Consider the following 16,505-nt stretch of genomic DNA (forward strand, 5'->3'; position numbering starts at 1 on the left):
GGTTGCATGCTCAGACCCTCAGTGTGTGCTGGCTCTGAAACAGAGACTTAGGACCACTGCAGCTGGTCAGTACAGCATCTGCTGAATCTGCTAATTACCAGGTGTCATTATAGCCTCATTAATGTTGAATAACCTCGTTGGGCTAAGAATAGATTCTGGGTCTGGAGAGAGCTGTTCCCTGTCAGTGAGCCAGGAGATGCCAAGGACAGACTGGGGCAGCAGTGGAAATGGTGGGGGTGCTGGCATGTGAAGGTGTTTGGTGCTTAACCCAAGATACCAGCCAGCTGGTTGGCCCTACCATGAAGGGACTTGAAAATTGTTGTGTTGTGATAAGCACTGCTTTGAAACGAGCCAAAATGTTCCACTCTGCACGCTGAGAGTTCATATCCTGTTCCTTGGAGCTGAGGAGCAAACTGTGCTGGGCTATGTGATTGCTGGAGTAATGCTGGAATAAGAACTTAATGTGTGTGGTCCTGGGGAGACACTCTGTAGTTTCCTAGGTCCAGTTCTGGTGTTCATATCTTGAAGAGGATGTGATAAATGTTGATGCCTTTGAGGCAGGTTTTTCCCACAACAACAAAAAATCACTTCCTTACCTTGTAACTGAGTCTTGTAGCCTGATGTGATGAGCTGCATTTTGAATGGAAGCACAATCTGATTGTGTGTGGTACCTTATCTTACTGAGCAAATGTGTAATTGGAGCCTAGGGCTGGCAGCCAAATCCAGATACAAGCTGGAAACAAAATGTATATTAGCCCAAGAATCACTTACCCAGGAGCAGAGTGTTGGGGTGTGGGGGAAGCAGTAATTCAACTTGCTGTATGTCAATCAAAAGCTAGATTCAGGAATGCCTGGACTTTCTGGCTTCTCTTACTGTCCTGGGCACCCTCCTCTCCTTTCAAAAGTAGCCTGTTTTACTGGAGCCAGTGGGGAGCAGTAAGATCTTCTGGGAACTTTTGCTGCTGCTTTGCTGTGAGTGTGGTGGACTTGCCCTGTCAGTGTTTTTGGTAATAAGAAGTGGATTTTCCTTTTCTTATTCAGACCTTACTTTGAAGGACTGTCACACTCCAGCTCTCAGACAGAAATTGGTAGCATCCACAGCATCAGGAGCCAGAGAGAGCCACCGAGTCCTGTAAGTCACATTTCAAGTGTTACCTCTCTGCACTCTCTCTAATTGCATGTGTAAATTAAAGCACCCTCTCTGACACCCCCAGCCCCCAAAGATTTGGATGAAGAGATACAAATTTTCTGCTAAGAAAACCCATTTGGACTTTTTAGGGACTGGAGATTTTTTTGGCCAGTTTGGGGTTGGTTTTTTGTTTCTTGTTTCTTTGTTTGTTTTTAAATGCAAATATGGTATTAACTCAAAGGTGCATCTTCAGGTTATGTATTGAATACTTGCTGATGGTGTAAATAGCTTCAGATTCCCATGTGCCTGAAATGACTGCCAGAGTGGGAGATGTTTGCCTGGGAGTTTTAGAAACTTCCTAGCACTCTGTGGAGGAAGTTTTTTTTGCTGTTGTTGGGATATTTTTCCTGGTGGCTGACAGTGAATGGTCAGGGGCTGCTCAGCTACTTTTCCATTCCCTCCTGAATGGGCATCAAGTGTCAGTCCCATCCCAGAGCCATTTCCTTGCCTCTCCTGTGTGTTGTGCATCAGCTTTGCCACATCCCACACTGATGTGTGCAGTCCTGGTGTGAGCAGGGAGCACTGCTGGCCATGCTGCAGAGCTATGTGATGTTTAGATGGAGAAGCCTCTCTTCTGAGCTGCCTGACCCAGAGAACATGGCTGGAAACTGTGCTGGTGCTAAACCTCCTGAGGATTTTTCTTCTCTCAAGCAGGTAGAAGTGCCTGAAAAGACAAAGAGTCTTGGAACCAAACATGCAGGCGACAGTGTTTCTGACACTGTCCCTTATGTAAGTTGAAAATGCACGTGTTGACCTTCCTGCTGTCAGTTTGGGTGTCAGCTGTGGGCTGCATTCTGTGGGGTGCATTTGGCTGTCTGTATAGCTGCACATGCAACTCAACTTCCATGGGTAAAGTCAGCTGCAGTGAAGATAGCACTGAGTTCTCCTCTTGGCCTTAGTTTGGAGCTTCTTGTCTTTCAGCCTTCTGCAGGTGAAATGCTTTATTTGACCTTTTGCTCAAACAGCCTGAGGAAGGCTGGCCCGAAGTTTGCTACTGAGCACGTACAGGATGCTCAAAGCTGTTCCATTTTATCAGACAGAAGTATTACTTTAAGCTGAGTTGGCAGAAATCAAGCTGGTCCTGGGGTAGAAATCCCAAAGCTCAAGTTGCTCTGCTGGGAACGTGGGGTGTGTAACATTTCTCTCATGTCTTTCTGTCTTTGCTAGTTCATTTGGCTAAGGTGAATTCATCTGCATTGCATGAGGAGGCATGTCCCTGGCTTTGAGCTGTGAGAGTGCCTGTTCCAAACAGCATATCTGAACACCTTTCCTACCTCCAGCTCCCTGTGAGGCAGAGCTGGGAACAGGTAGCCCCAGATAGCCACTGCTGGTTTCCCCCTTTTGGCAGTGAGAAGGATGTCTGGAAGAGGCAGGCTCAATGTGTCCCAGCCAGAGCTAAGCTCCCAAGGTGAGACAGAGGGGAGGGTTTGTTCCTGGTAACTCTGTTCCCTGTGTTTTTGCAGGAGTCTAACCAGCAAGCTGAGGTCCAGGAGGCTGAACTCCCCACTCCAGATGTGTTTGTGGAGAAGCTCCCACCCAGCGGGAAGATCACAAAGACAGAGTCCCTCATCATCCCATCCACCAGGTACAGGGGACAGGGCTGTGCCTGCTGCAGCCTGCTCGGGAAGTCACCTGGTGTTAGGACTTGGTCAGGGTGGCCTTAAGGCAGTGAACTGCAAGGACTCACTCCCTGTGTTTGGGCACTTGAGCGATGGGTCTGGAGCACTTGATAAACGATTGCCCAGAGGTACTCAGTGCTGCTTTGGGTGTGTGACTGCAGTTTGCCTGGCTGGATCTTAGGATGCTAGTGTAGCAATAGCAGAGAGGGGGTGTGGGTGTCAGCACGGGCTGTGGAAGTCATCCTGGAACTCCTGGGAATGTGCTGAGCTGTGAGCTGTGCTGTCAGAAGCAGAATCAGCCAGGCTCAAGCTAGCTCAGATCTCCGTGCAGAATTCCCCAGTGCTTCTGCTGGCATCTCTGAGGCTGCCAGACGGGTGGTGGGGCTCAGGGGGCTGTGTCTCTCTCAGCAGTGCGCCTGCCCTGGCAGTGTAAGTCTCCCAGCAGGTCTGAAGGGAAGCAGACGGGGCGCCGGGGCCGCAGCACCTCCCTGAAGGAGAGGCAGCCGGTGAGGCCGCAGAACGAGAGAGCCAACAGCCTGGACAACGAGCGCTCCCCGGACACCCGGCACCACCTACAGGTGGGCGTGACACTGCTGCCCCTCCAGCCGCTCGGTGTTCCTCTTCTCCACTGTCTCCTTTTCCTTCTGGTTCAAGCTCTGTCCCTGCTGGGAAGGAGATGGGCCCCACAGCTTCAGAAAGGAGGGTACTTATGTCTTGGCTAAAATTTTATCTTCCATCCAGTCTGCTGGGGTTTGCCAGCTTGTAGCTTTGTCAGCCAGCCATAAACTCAAAACACTGGAACAGATTGTTAGAATGAGAAATGAATAGGGATGTGTTGAGGAATTACTCCTTTGAAATGAGGCAGATTGCTAGGGACTGTCTTGTGCACAGCATATGTGTTGTGCTTTTGTTAGCTGTGGGATTCACTGATTTCCCTCCTTGAAGGAGATTGTTCCTGGCTTTTATGAATCTTAAGTTCCTGGGCTGCTGTTAGTTGGTATAAAGTGATGTAAGTAAAAGTGCATGGCAGAGAGTAGTGGCCAACAAATCCATGGTGGCTAATACTGAAGAAGCTGCAGAGTGTCCAGTGTGCTTTTGCTAGTAGGGTGACTGGCAAGCATGCACATCAATTGCAAGAGCTGGAGCTGGTGGCTTGATGGCTAAAGCTGACACCTCTTACTATTCCTTCTCTGTGTCTTTATTTCCAGATCCCCAGGAAAACAGTGTATGATCAGCTGAATCACATCCTGGTTTCTGACGACCAGCTGCCAGAAAACATCATCCTTGTCAATACATCTGACTGGCAAGGCCAGGTAAGGGCAGGAGACATTACCTGGAGCACAGTTCTCCTGCACTGTTCTTCCTCAGGAGCGGACAGGCCTTGAGCTCTGCACTAACCAAGCAGGGTCTGCTGCCTGCAGAGTGTTCAGTGCCCACAGGCTGGATTTCATCTGGCCAGGAGATGCTGGGATCTTATAAAGCTTTGCCACCTGAGCCTTTCCACAGAGGTGTTTTCTTCTCCAAGCAGTGCCGTTCCTTCTGGTTAGCAGCACACTGGGAATGTGGCTAAACCCTTGCACTCAAAAGCCCCCTAAAGTATGGTAGACTGGAACAAAGGAAGCAGGGAGGTCTGACCGTGTGGTGCTTTAGGCTGAGATTTCTGAGCACAGGTGGTGAACAGGAGAAAATATTTTGGATCAGCTCTGTAGCCATGTACACGTGCCTGTGACTGCTGACTGCAGGAATCCCCCCATCCTTGCTGAGTGATAGTTGTTCAGGAAGGAGAACCCTGAGCAATACTTTCTTTTGCTGACAACGTTTGTTACGAATTTGGAACAAATCTTGCTCCTTTTGGAACCTTATTCTGAGAAAGCAATACAATATGTATGGAAGAGGACCAATGAACATGTGCTGAGTGGCCGTTGCCTGGGGAACTTGTGCCAGGCTTGTGGAGTTACATTGTCTGGTTTGGCTTTCTGTTTCTGGAAGAACTAGGGTCTCGATGTGTGAGAGAGCAAAACACCATCTGAGCTACTGGTTCCACTTTCACTATTCTTGGAAGACAGAGAAATGCCTTCTAGAGATGGAGAGAAGGTGTTGTAGATCATCTTCCAGGGGTTCTGGCAGCTTGTGCCTGCAGTATCAGAGGGCCTGAGGGATATGGACTGGGGTGTATGGATTAGTCATGCAGAAATTGAAGGTGTGAGATAATTACTGAGTGCCATAATTAATGTCCATGTTTACATGAGGCGTGTGGTGCCCCCATCAGCTGCATGGAGGGGAAACAGTCGCTCACACGGAACATGGGTGTGGTAGCACCCTTCCCTTTCTTCAGTGTTTCAGGGTGGGCAGAACACTGCATTTCTTTAAAATGGAAATCAGAGAGATGCAGCTGCACTGCCAGAAGCAGGCAGGTAAACAGTGTCTGCTCTTTCCTAGAGCTGTCTGCTCAGTGAATGGTCTGCTGGCCCTGCCCTCTGCAGCTCTAAAAACTGTGCTGCATGTTTGGGACGTTGTGTTGTGTCTGTCAAGATGTTTCCATTTTTCTAGAAGGAGAACTTTCCTTTGGCTGCTATGCAGGGAAGAGGCATTTGTGAAATAGCCACATCACCTTCAGACACAGGGAGAGTGCCCAGGAGTGGGTGTGAAAATACCCAGGAGGATGAGGGAGGCACATTTTCTTCTTGTGACAAACTGTACTGAAAAAAAGGACTAAAAAGTGTTCTGTTCTCTCCTCAGTACCTTTCAGATGTCTTGCAAAAGCACACCTTGCCAGTGGTCTGCACATGTTCCTCTGCTGATATTCAGGCAGCTTTCAGCACAATTGTCTCCAGGATACAGAGATAGTAAGTTCTCACCTTGTTTGTGCTGTCTCAGCCCTAAAAGCCTCTCAGCTCCTGTGCCCCAGGACTCAGGGAGTTCATTTCTCAACTACTGCATGAAACCTTTCCAGTGTGCTCTCCTGAAGTCAGAATTGAATTGTGTGGCTCTTCAGCACTCACCACTCCTGCTGTTCTGCCCCGTGTGGGGCATGCAAGTCACCAGCAGCAGTGATTACCAGAGACTGTGCCTTGGAGGCTGCCTTGGGGGTGCAGTGCATGCACCACTAAAGCATGCAAAACAAACAAGGGGGTTTTAAATAGTTCTTGCTCTCCCTTCCAAACAATTCCCAGCTTAATTCTTCAGTTCTGAAGGCACTCCCTACTTACCTGCTGGGGGCTGGGGGTACCTGAGTGTGTTCTCTGATCCAGCAGTTAGTAGGTACATCCTAACCTAGATAGTTGAGCCCAGCCCTTTAGAATATCAAAATGTGCAAAAGAAGGAGCAGGGAGACCAATTAAGGAATTACTGAAGAATGTTGTGTGTTATTAATAATGTTTTAAGCTGCTGAGAATCGTTGCAATATTGCCTTGTGTATTGGACAAACTCTCTTCTGCTATATTTGTTATTAACCAGTTGTTTTTGGTTTGGTTTTTTTTTTTTTTTTTGCTGCTTGTTTTGTAATTGTGCCTGGTTGAAGGCACAATTACAAATATGTTTCCTCTTTTTCTGTCTAGCTGTAACTGCAATTCACAGCCTCCAAACCCAATTAAAATTGCAGTGGCAGGAGCCCAGAATTACCTCAGTGCTGTGTTGAGGCTCTTTGTAGAGCAGCTGTCTCACAAAACCCCCGACTGGCTCGGCTACATGAAATTTCTGATCATCCCTCTAGGTAAATAAGGAATGATGTTTCTTCACAGGGAGGGGAATGGGTGAAATCTGCTGTGTTCCCTCAGGAGAAGCCTTTCTGGAGCTTTGGCTATAGGTTAAATGAGGCAAATTGTTACATGACTGTGTAGTGCTGGTGTTGCTGCTCTTGTGGGAGTGAATTCCATCTCTAAGTTCCTGATCCAAAGTCTGCTTTTGTTTGAAGCAAGGGGTTAAGTACTTCCTCCCCATACATGGAGACTATCTTATGCACAGAATATTTTTCTGGAAACCCTTTTCCCTGGCTGAAATGTTAAATTCAGTGGGCACCACGTTTCCCAAAGCAATAACTGTTCTGGCCTCCCTGAGCTTGACTCAGAAAATGTTAAGAGGAGGGGTTGAACATTTTTAAAAGGCTCTGAAACTGCTGAGAATTTGAATTATTCAAATTACATGCATCTCTTGACCTTTACTTTTCGTGCTGGTCTGCTCCGGTTTTTCCCTCAGTTTTCCAACACTTTATCTCTGCCCTTTCAGCAGCTCAGCAAGCCTGCCTGGCTGGAACATTCCCCAGCTTGGATGGCTTGTGGTGAGGGAGGTAGAGTGCACTGATAGCAGCACCAGGGTCCTGTGCAGTCAGAACCATGAGGAATGTGGTGGTGGCAAGGTCTGGGAAGCAGGGGAGTCGCTGGTGCTGTGGGCAGGGACACCTGGGCTCTGCTGGTGGGGTGAGTCCAGGGCTTGACTTGTGTGGACAGAGAACTTAAGTGATGCAAGCCACAGAACACTTGGAAAGCAATTTTTACCAGTGTTGATGGCAGTTCCTGTAGGAATCAGAAGCTGCTGCCCAGCACCATGAGCACCAGTTAGGTGGAGTTAGGCTGACCATTCAGTGGTGGCATTTGCAAAAGTTAAATAAAAAAGGTAGAGGAAAAGAAAGAACTAGATCCTTCTGCAAAAAAAAGGCATTTAGTTTCCAAAGTGGTTGGCAGGGTGAGAAAAGAGAGCCCTTTAGGGAGGAAAAACAAAAAAATATTAATTTCTGCAAGGTTAAATGTGCTTTGAATGAGAATCTGTGTCTGAGACTTTGCTGCTCACTTGCTGACTGTCTCCTGGCTTCAGAAAAAGAGTTTTCTGTTCTGCATTTTTTTATGATCTGAAAATACTCTGTCTTTGAAAGTGAAACACAAGATTTAGCTAGTGTTTGGGTTTAGGTTGGTTTTTTAATCTTAAAACTTTGTTTTGTAATCAGAAAAGAAAAAAAAAATAGCCAGGCACTTTGATAATGAAATGCTTTAGAACTGTGAATTCTTTTTAGATTCTACTTTAAATATAGCAACTTCTCTAACAGGATCTTTTCCACAGAAGTCTGCAGTATTTCCTGATTGGATCAAGTGCTTATTTCTGGCCAGCTCTCTGGCAGTTCATTAAATTGATTGAGGAGCCACCTCTCATTTCTGACAATTGAAAAAGCACCAAAGACAGAATGGTGACCATGCCATAAATGCCTTAAAGGAAAAGCCTCTCTGCTGCTTGCAATACCTTTGAAATAGGGTTGGTGGTGAACTAGGGTTTTTCCACGGATGGTTTTACCTTCTGAGTCCACAGCTACACACTCCAGTGACAGAAGGATCAACCTTCAGTGGCTTCTTAGCAATCAGAAATGCTCAGTGTCTGTAAACATAAGAACTGGGGGATTCGGTCCTGCTCCATGCCACTGATTCCATCTCTGTAAGACTCCTCTGCTGTCTGAAACACTGTATCATAGCTGAAAAGGGGAAAATAAAATGTTGAGGGGTTATTTTGGCTGTTTGGGGTATTTTAACATTTTATATAGCTCCCATGGGTAGGACTTTTTGGGAGCCTTGCTGCTGACTGCTTGTTTCCATGTGCAGTGTGTGGGAAAGCTTCTCCAGCACGGGGTGCAGAGCTGTGCTGTGTGTCCTGCTCAAATCTCCACTGCAGGGGAAATGTGGGGTCCCAGCCTTCTATTGTCCTGAGGGCAGCTTAGAGGCACCTCCTGCTTTCACCTCTCTTTGGAGGCTGGAAATCAGCTTGGAGGGTTGGAGCACTGAGACACTGGGTTTATTGTTTGGGGGTTTTTCCACCAGAGATTTCCTGGACCATGGTGAGGACAGCTAAGCAGCTGGGGTCGTCTTGAAGGGATTTGTCAGGTTCCAGTTAGCAGCTGGTAACTCAGCTGTCTGAAAGTGTGGCTTAATGGGAGAATTTGGTGTGCAGGAAGGATGAAAATCATGTGATTAAGAGGAGCTCTGAGGCTGCTTCATGGCTGAGTGTAAATGTACAGGGCTGGTGCTGAGCCTGGCTGCCAGGTGGTGGCTGGGCAGGGTGATCCTGGCACACCTTCTCTCCTCTGTTCAGAGACTGTAGAGGTAGTTGCTAGGGGGTGTTGTCTGTTTTGGGGACACAAATGGCCTAAAATAATGAACTCTCTCAGGGCAGAGTTTGTCACTTGAACACCTTCTCAGTGTGAGTATGCAGTCAGAGCTCCATGCAGGGCTGGAGGCTGGACACACAAAGCTTCTGCAGGAGGTCTTTCCATGCTTGTGGAGGAGCTGAGCCACAAGGCTCAGCCAGAATAAGCAGGGATCTGCTGCACGTGCCAGTGTTCACTGGGTGCTGCAATCCTGGGGCTCTGCGTTCTGCCTCAAATTGCAGCCTATTTATTGAGCTCAGAGCCCTTCTCCACAGATTAAACAAGCCTCCCTGGGTTGTTTTTCCTGCCTGGGGGCAATTGCCTCTTCTCAGTGTTGCAGAACAGATGTGGGGTACAAATGGTGCTTGGAGGAAGGGGTCTGGCCCCTCTTGGCAGAGGTGGCCTGGCTGTGCTGCAGCCTGTGGGCAGGAAGGGCTGTTTGGGAGAGCTGCTTGCAAAACTGAGAGACTGACATGGAAACCTGTAGAGCCTTTGTGCCTTTCAAATAATTTATTTCCTCAGCAGTTTCCCAGTCCTATTTTCTTTGGCCTTTTAAAATTTAATTTGTTAGGGGGAAGGTGTCAAGTGAAAGATAGCAGTGTGTTGAAGCAGTCTGCACTGGGAAGTCTATTTGCATGCTCTTGTAAAGATAAGCTGGACTAAATGACTCGGTTATAATTGAAGAAGTTTATTTCTGAGGTGTCTAGTGTAGTTTTGAATATGGAGTTTAATTCCTTACAGATCAAACCCACGCTTGTGTTCAGTGCTGGAGAGCACAGCTGTGATGATTTCCTTTCTTTCTTAGGCTCTCATCCAGTGGCCAAGTATCTGGGGTCTGTAGATTATAGATACAACAACTTCTTCCAAGATCTAGCCTGGAGAGATCTGTTCAACAAACTTGAAGCACAGACCACTGGTAAGACTCTGTATCTGTCTGGCCTGTGTGGGATGAAAAGCTTGAGTGAGTAATTTTAGCAGAGGTCAAGTAAATACAAGAGGAAGCAGACAAGTGTTTTTGTTCCTCTTTTCTCCTCACTCCACCACATTCCCATTTCAGATGCTGACCTTTCTAAGGCTTGTCCATGGTGGTTTGCAATCAGTTATTGGCTCCCAGAGGCACTTACTAGCTGCCTGTGAGTCATGCTGTTCTTACCTAGCTCTCAGCTTTGTTCTTTGATGTGGAGGTCTTGCTCCTAAGTTCAGTACATTGCTTTCCTTCAGGAACTGTGCAGCCTAAAACGTTTGGAAAACTGGAAGCTCTGGGAAGATTAACTTCTGTTAGTTGTGTGTGAGAAAGATCCTGCCAGCAGACTTGAAAACATTCTCATTAAAGAAGAATTTTGTTCTTCACCAGTGTGGTAACAAGTGGGAGCTGCCCTAGGTCAGACCAACAAGTTCCTGTTCTGATCTGAGTTTGTTCTAGGCCAGATTAAAGCCTTACTTCAGTTAAGGTACTAATTTGTTTAAAATATGAATGCTTACAGTTTCTTCCTCCACTTCTTCAAGAATGGAAAGAAACAGGAGAAAGGAGGATTTGCCACATTCAGGGCTACATGAAGGCTTGAGATTTGATGCTGTTGTGGGCAGCATTGCCCACACAGAAATTTCATTAGAAGGAAAAAGCTTTGGACTTTGTGTAGCACCATGAGTGTGGAGAGATTGCAATATGGTTCTCCCTGTTGGAATTGCAGAGTTCCTGAGACTCTCAGGATGCTCCTGGAAGTCCTCTAGCCATGAGAGGAGGAGAGAGACCTCTTCAGGGGTAATTGTTCAGAGCTGTTTCCAGCAGATGGGGACATGGCTGGACAAGGCCTGGGGCAGACTGTTCTGAAGGTGAAGTCAGCCCTGTTTGGAGCAGGAGGCTGGATTAGAAATCTCCTATCCAAGCTACACTTTCCCTTAATCTTGAATTCAGGGAGGAACTGGTGTGTCGAACTGGTTTCCTGTAATTGCTTGGTGCACTTGAAAATGCAGAAAAACGTCCCTACAGACTTGATTTTTGTGTCTGAATTAGGAATACTTCATTACCTATAGAAATACAGAAAGAGCCATGTCTGTTCCTTAGTTAGTTCTATGAGGAAACCATCCAGCTATGAGGAAAAGTCCACCTCATTTCTGTATAGTGCAGACTTTGTACATTGTGCATTTTTGTCTGTGTGGTGGCAGCTGCACAGGAACTCATGTAATGGTACAAGGAGATCTGGCAGAGAACCATAACTCTTACCAGTTCACTGTTCAAATACAAAGAGTCTGAGTTGAAATGCCCATTTTAAAGTATGGAAGTGCCTGTTGAAGGTCCCTTGTGATCGCACAGTTGAGGCTCTTTGGTTGAAACCAAAGAAGTACAGAAGGCATTTAGGAAATGTCTTTTTGTCAACTTGAATGAACCACAGTATCACAAAATCACAGGATCTTTGTGCTCTTCCTACCCTTGTGTGTCCCACAGTCTTTTTGGCCAACTGAGCAAGACCATGAGTTCATTAGAAACTCAGGTAACTCAGTGCTGGTGTACGAGCAGCTCACCTGGGAGACATGGCCAGGCACTTTCTTCTGCAGACACCTGCAGTCAAGGCATGAAAAAGTCTAAAGCTGACTCTGGGCAGGAACAAAGAAAAGCTTTTAACAAATCTCAAAGACCCCAGATTCGGTCAGAAATGCTGCGTACAGATTCAGCTTTACTGTGCTCTGGGTTAGGCAGAGCTTCTTGTGCAAGGTGCAGAGCTGGCTGGGCACCACCAGCAGGTGGAGGACAGGGCTGGCAGTGGTGTGAGGGAGGACAGGGCTGCCAGTGGGCTGAGCAGTCACTTGAATGCTTTTCCCTGTTTCTCTGCAGTTTCGGAAGCGCCCGACGTCGTGTCGCGGATAACGCAGTACATAGCAGGGGCAAACTGTGCTCACCAGCTGCCCATTGCTGAAGCCATGCTGACCTACAAACAGAAGAGGTATGACCCCCTTGTCCTGCTGGCTCCCAGCACAAGTTGCTGCTTGAGAGCAAAGTGCTTTTCTCATGTTGTGCCAGCAGTCTGAAAAGCAAACGGCAAAGCCCTTGGGAGCCTGCACCCAGCAGTGTGTCCCAGTCAGGGAATTTACAGCAGCAGGGTTACTTTAAGTGCAGAGATTCTGTTTTTTTGAAGATATATGAGGTTTGGGGAAGTGCAGGCTAAGCAGGATGGGGATGGACAGCTTTTATGTGCTTAGGTTCCAGAGATCTCTCACCACAGCCACCTTAGGTGGGTCAGACTGGACCTTGGCATTCTCCCACACATTCTCTCTTTTGTGAGACCTGACCTTTTTTACATTGGCATTTAGGGAACTAATCCCCTTTCTTCTTGGTGTGTAAATAGCAGAGCTTCTTGCAGGAGAGACAAAATCCTTGTTGATTGGCAGTTGCAAGCTACCAGGACTCCTGCTGGGGAGGGCTGACATTCACCAGATTTCATTTCAGCTTTTCTTAAGGGATAAGCAGGCTCTAAGAGGGAGGACTGGGGACTTAAAACAAGATTCAGGATAGGGCCTCCTGTGGCCATGGTCCAGGAGGAAGAGTAACTGTCACTGAAAGGTAGAGAAGCACTGTTATCATTCTCCTCTGTCCCTTAGATAGATTTGAACTCAGCTGATGTGAGCTTCCTCAGTTAGGGGCTAGCAACTCCCTATGAGACATGGATGTTGTTAATTTTTAATTACTTCAATTAGATTTTTCATTTTTGGTCCATTAACATCCCTTATTAGTGTCTTCTTTGCCTAAGAAGTGGGAGAAATTGAAAGTGTGGGTAGCGTCACATTTCCTCCTTTTTTGGGAATTCTCACAGTATATTGCTTTTGCATTCCTGTGGAATTCCTGTCTGCTCTCACATTACTGTGCAGAAATGATTCAGTGAAATTTCACCCATTCTACATGTTTTTCCTGTATTTCCAGACTGAGTAGTCAAGTAAGAGACTAGTCTAGTCTCTTCATGTATTTTTGACTTCTGTTAAAGTTAACGTGATAATAAGGATGAAATTTCAAGAGCTACAGAGCACTCGAAGCTGTTGCCTTTAGTTTTGCATTTAGTTTTTGGTGTGAAGGCTTATCCTTGGTTAGCAGCAGGAAGCTCAGACACCCCAGTGCAGTGGGAATCCCTTCTGAGGCTGCCTGGTTCTTCCTCTGCACCCTTCAGGTGCTGGGTTCTGCACTGCTTTCCACTGCCTCCTCCATCCTGTTACAGCTTCCTTTTTGTCATTAACACACATTTAAAGGTTTTGAGTTTCTAATGTGTCCAGAAGGTCATTTCAGCACTTTGTTGGAAAACAGCTGAAATGTATTTGAGCAAGCCCTGCCCTTATCCCTCCCAGCAGTGTGCAGGACTGCTTTACCAGGCTGGTCTGATCCATTCGGGTTTGACACCCTTTGGACTCTGGTGCCATGCCTGAAGCTGTTCACAGTTTTCATTTAGGAGGTTATTGGGAAGAGAGATTGCTGAAACTCACAGTCAGACTCTGGCATAACCTGCAATCTCTCAGTATTTCTGTGTGTCTGCCTTAAAATAACTTCTGTTTTCAGGTCAGTACCCCATGAGCAAAGGAGAGTGAGTCGGAGGCTCTCAGTGGAGCATGGGCAGTTGTCTCCTGTGTGCCTTCTTTAGGAATGGGGGTCTCTGTCACTGGCAGCAGCTTAGGAAGGGTATTGTTAAAAACAACACAGAAATTGTGTCTCCATTAGCACTATCTAAACAAATGCATCACTTTGTTGTAAGTATAATAACACATTTATCTTTTTCTTTGGTTGCTTGCTGAAAAGGAAAAAGAGCTTTCATTTTGATTTTACCATAAGGTATCAGTTCCTTTTAGGCTCCCTCTCCCAGCTCCTCTCTCTTTTCCCAGTGAACTGGTGATTTGTGCTTTGTTTAACAGCTCCTGCAGGTCTGGGACGCACACTTTGTGCTTTGGGTTGAATTCTGCTCACTGCTTTGAAACCATGGCATCTGCTGGCAGAATGCATCATTGAAAGTGACTGCTGTGCCTTTGGACCACACATTTGGGTTCCTAGGATGTAGAACGAGTGGGAATGAAGGAGTTGTTCAGAGAGTAGCTTAGAGCACTACAGCATGGAAAAGGTGGGGTTTTTTCCTTGCTTTTTCCCTTAGCCATCAGAACATGGAGCATAGCTCCAGAAGGATCAGGATTGAGAAAAGGCTTTTGCATTCCCATCTGTCGGAGCTGGAGTGCTGTAGGTGGCACTCAGTGGCTCAGGGTAGGGGTCAGCTGGGCAGTGCCCGAGTGCCAACCAGCAAGTCTCCTCCCTGTCATCAAAAATCTGGGGACTAGTCTCTTACTGGCAGAGCATCCCAAACATATGGGACTTCTCTGAGCTTAAGAAAGAGAAGACAGATGTGTGCTGGCAATGAAGCTGTGCTCTCTGAGCTGCCTCCAAACCCCCCATGCTCTGCAGAGTCCCCTGCTTTGAATCATATGATTATTGGGCATTTTTTATTTTGTACTCAGCACACAAAGTTACTGCAGCTCTCTCCCCCTTGAGGCCAGAGGTGAATGGCTTCTCCAAGGCCGGCTTTCAAGGCAGTGGTTCAGGTAGAAACAAGCAGCACTACCTACAAATTCATTGTAAAAGAAATCTCCCAGAATCCTGGCATTTGCTCTGTTAAACAAGTCCTAGTGGTGCAAGGAAAGCCCAGCCAGTCTCTAGGATGTAGCTGTATGTAATGAGCTGCTTTTCAACTCTCTTGCCAGCTGTCCCTGTTCTGACTGACCCCGCTCTCTCCCCGTGCCCTTGTTCTGTTTGTCATGGCAAAGGTTGGCGCATGAACTGCCTGTGGTGGACTGCAATGGTGCCAAAGCTTTGTCCTGGTCTTCTGCAGCATCTGCTGACCTTACCTGAAAGCACAGGGGCTGGCTGTGAGGAAGGGGGTTCACAAAGGAAATGAAGTGCCATTGCAGCTCCTCTGAGTTACACTGGGTGACTGACTGTGTCTGTGAGCTCTGGGAGAAGTCCTGGTTATTGAATTCCGAAGGAACAGTGCAATCCAGGCAATACCTGGGGAGCTGAGACCCTGTGGATGGGGTGGGCCTCTCACCAGGAGGGGCATGTCACTGATATGTCTCTGCATTGCTTTCTTGCAAGAAACCCTGTGGTATTTGAGGTCTGAGAATCAGCTCTCACACATTCCCAGTGCAGCTGGATTGCTGGGCTGGTGTCACCCACTGTAATTCAGTGCCCAGCAGAGCTCATGCCTTGTGGCTTCTGGATAGCCCTTGCATGAATCTGGGGAGCAGCCTGGCCGTTGGAAATGGAAGCATTGTTCACTCGTCAGGGCAAGGGCTGGATCACTGCCTGCCTGGTTATGTGTTTACCAAAAGCTTTCGGGAGCACTTCCCAGCTCTTTCTCCCAGTTCCCTTGTATTGGAGGGCTCCTGGGCAGTAGGAAGCACAGACTACACTGATCCTGCCTGCCGTGTGTCTCAGAGGCCCTGCAGGGCAGTGGCTGAGCAGTCCAGGTCATTGCTCTGAGTGCTTCTCCTCAAACACACCCTGCAGCAGCTGCTGGATGTGAATCTGGCTGGCCAAGAGGGGCCTGGTCCCTCCTCTGGCTCAGCAGAGCTCATCTTATCTGCTGCTTACTGCAGGAAACTCCTTTGGCAGCTGCTGGAAATGCAACAGGAGAGCGTCAGAGGAGAGTCAAGGCTCAAGAAATTATGGATGTCCTGTTGGCTATGTCCAGCCCACCACAGGAAAGTGAAGAGTGCTGGAAAGGAGGTTTTTGGGAAGGCTGAGGGGAGACTCATGTGATGTGTCATGAGGACCTGGTGTTGCTTTGTCCCTTGTTTGGTTTGGCCCTGGTGGAAGCAGGACAGTGGAGTTGCTCAGTGGGCAGGACAGATTTCATGTCGTAGGTGAGTGAAGAGCTGGTGGTGGTGGCACCTGGCCTGAAATGGCCCAGAGTCCTGCTAGTCCTTCAGTGACAGAAGTCTGCTCTTTTCTGTTGCCTCCTTCAGGACTTGACTAGAATAAAGGTGGTGCCTGAGACCCTCCTGCTTAGAGAGATGACACATCAATTACTGCTAAAAATCACAAACTTGGGCCAAGACTGGGTTTAAATTACAGCTGAGGTACCAGGGCCTTCAGAAGCCCCGTGGGTAAAAAAAAAAAACAAAACCTTGGACATGTGAGGTTAACCCTCTGCAGCCTGGGACTCTGTGCAGCTGAGATAATGAGGGGAAGTTGCCTTTCCAGAGATGGGAGATATTTTAGTTGCAGGGTTGTGGTAGGAGGAAGAATCAAAGCAGCAGTTACCAAGGTGAAAGGATTCTGAATTCATGTTTTGGGATCTTGAGATCCTGAAGAACAAAAATTGGGAAGAACGTGAAGGAAGAAATGAAGAACAAGCACAGTCATCTCATCTTTTCTCTCATCCACAGGAAGAGCAGCTGTTTTGATAAGCTGCATTTCCAGAGACACATGTGCAAGAGCAGAGTTCCCAGGAGGACATGTGACAGGACTAAGCTAGCTGAGCTGAAATCCAGCTGGGTTGCTTCAGGAACAGCCTGTGCATGGCTGTGAATCGTGATAAATAGTGGCCAA

General features: G+C 47.5%; 1 protein-coding gene across 7 annotated transcripts in view; it reads left to right on the forward strand.

Moving 5' to 3' along the window:
- PACS2 (phosphofurin acidic cluster sorting protein 2) overlaps positions 1-16,505 on the forward strand; it is a 77,532-nt gene that overhangs the window by 42,241 nt on the left and 18,786 nt on the right. For 2 of the 7 annotated variants that reach the window (XM_059854803.1, XM_059854798.1), the window contains exons 10-18: positions 1,042-1,132; positions 1,841-1,918; positions 2,653-2,774; positions 3,251-3,386; positions 4,017-4,121; positions 5,548-5,654; positions 6,366-6,520; positions 9,738-9,848; positions 11,766-11,874. In XM_059854803.1, the coding sequence (XP_059710786.1) occupies positions 1,042-1,132; positions 1,841-1,918; positions 2,653-2,774; positions 3,251-3,386; positions 4,017-4,121; positions 5,548-5,654; positions 6,366-6,520; positions 9,738-9,848; positions 11,766-11,874 (1,014 nt within the window). The remainder of the gene's footprint in view (positions 1-1,041; positions 1,133-1,840; positions 1,919-2,652; positions 2,775-3,250; positions 3,387-4,016; positions 4,122-5,547; positions 5,655-6,365; positions 6,521-9,737; positions 9,849-11,765; positions 11,875-16,505) is intronic. The other 5 variants (XM_059854804.1, XM_059854801.1, XM_059854805.1 and 2 more) reach the window with 3 other exon arrangements.

Source organism: Haemorhous mexicanus, chromosome 9, assembly GCF_027477595.1.
Source record: "Haemorhous mexicanus isolate bHaeMex1 chromosome 9, bHaeMex1.pri, whole genome shotgun sequence".
Classification (NCBI taxonomy): Eukaryota; Metazoa; Chordata; class Aves; order Passeriformes; family Fringillidae; genus Haemorhous; species Haemorhous mexicanus.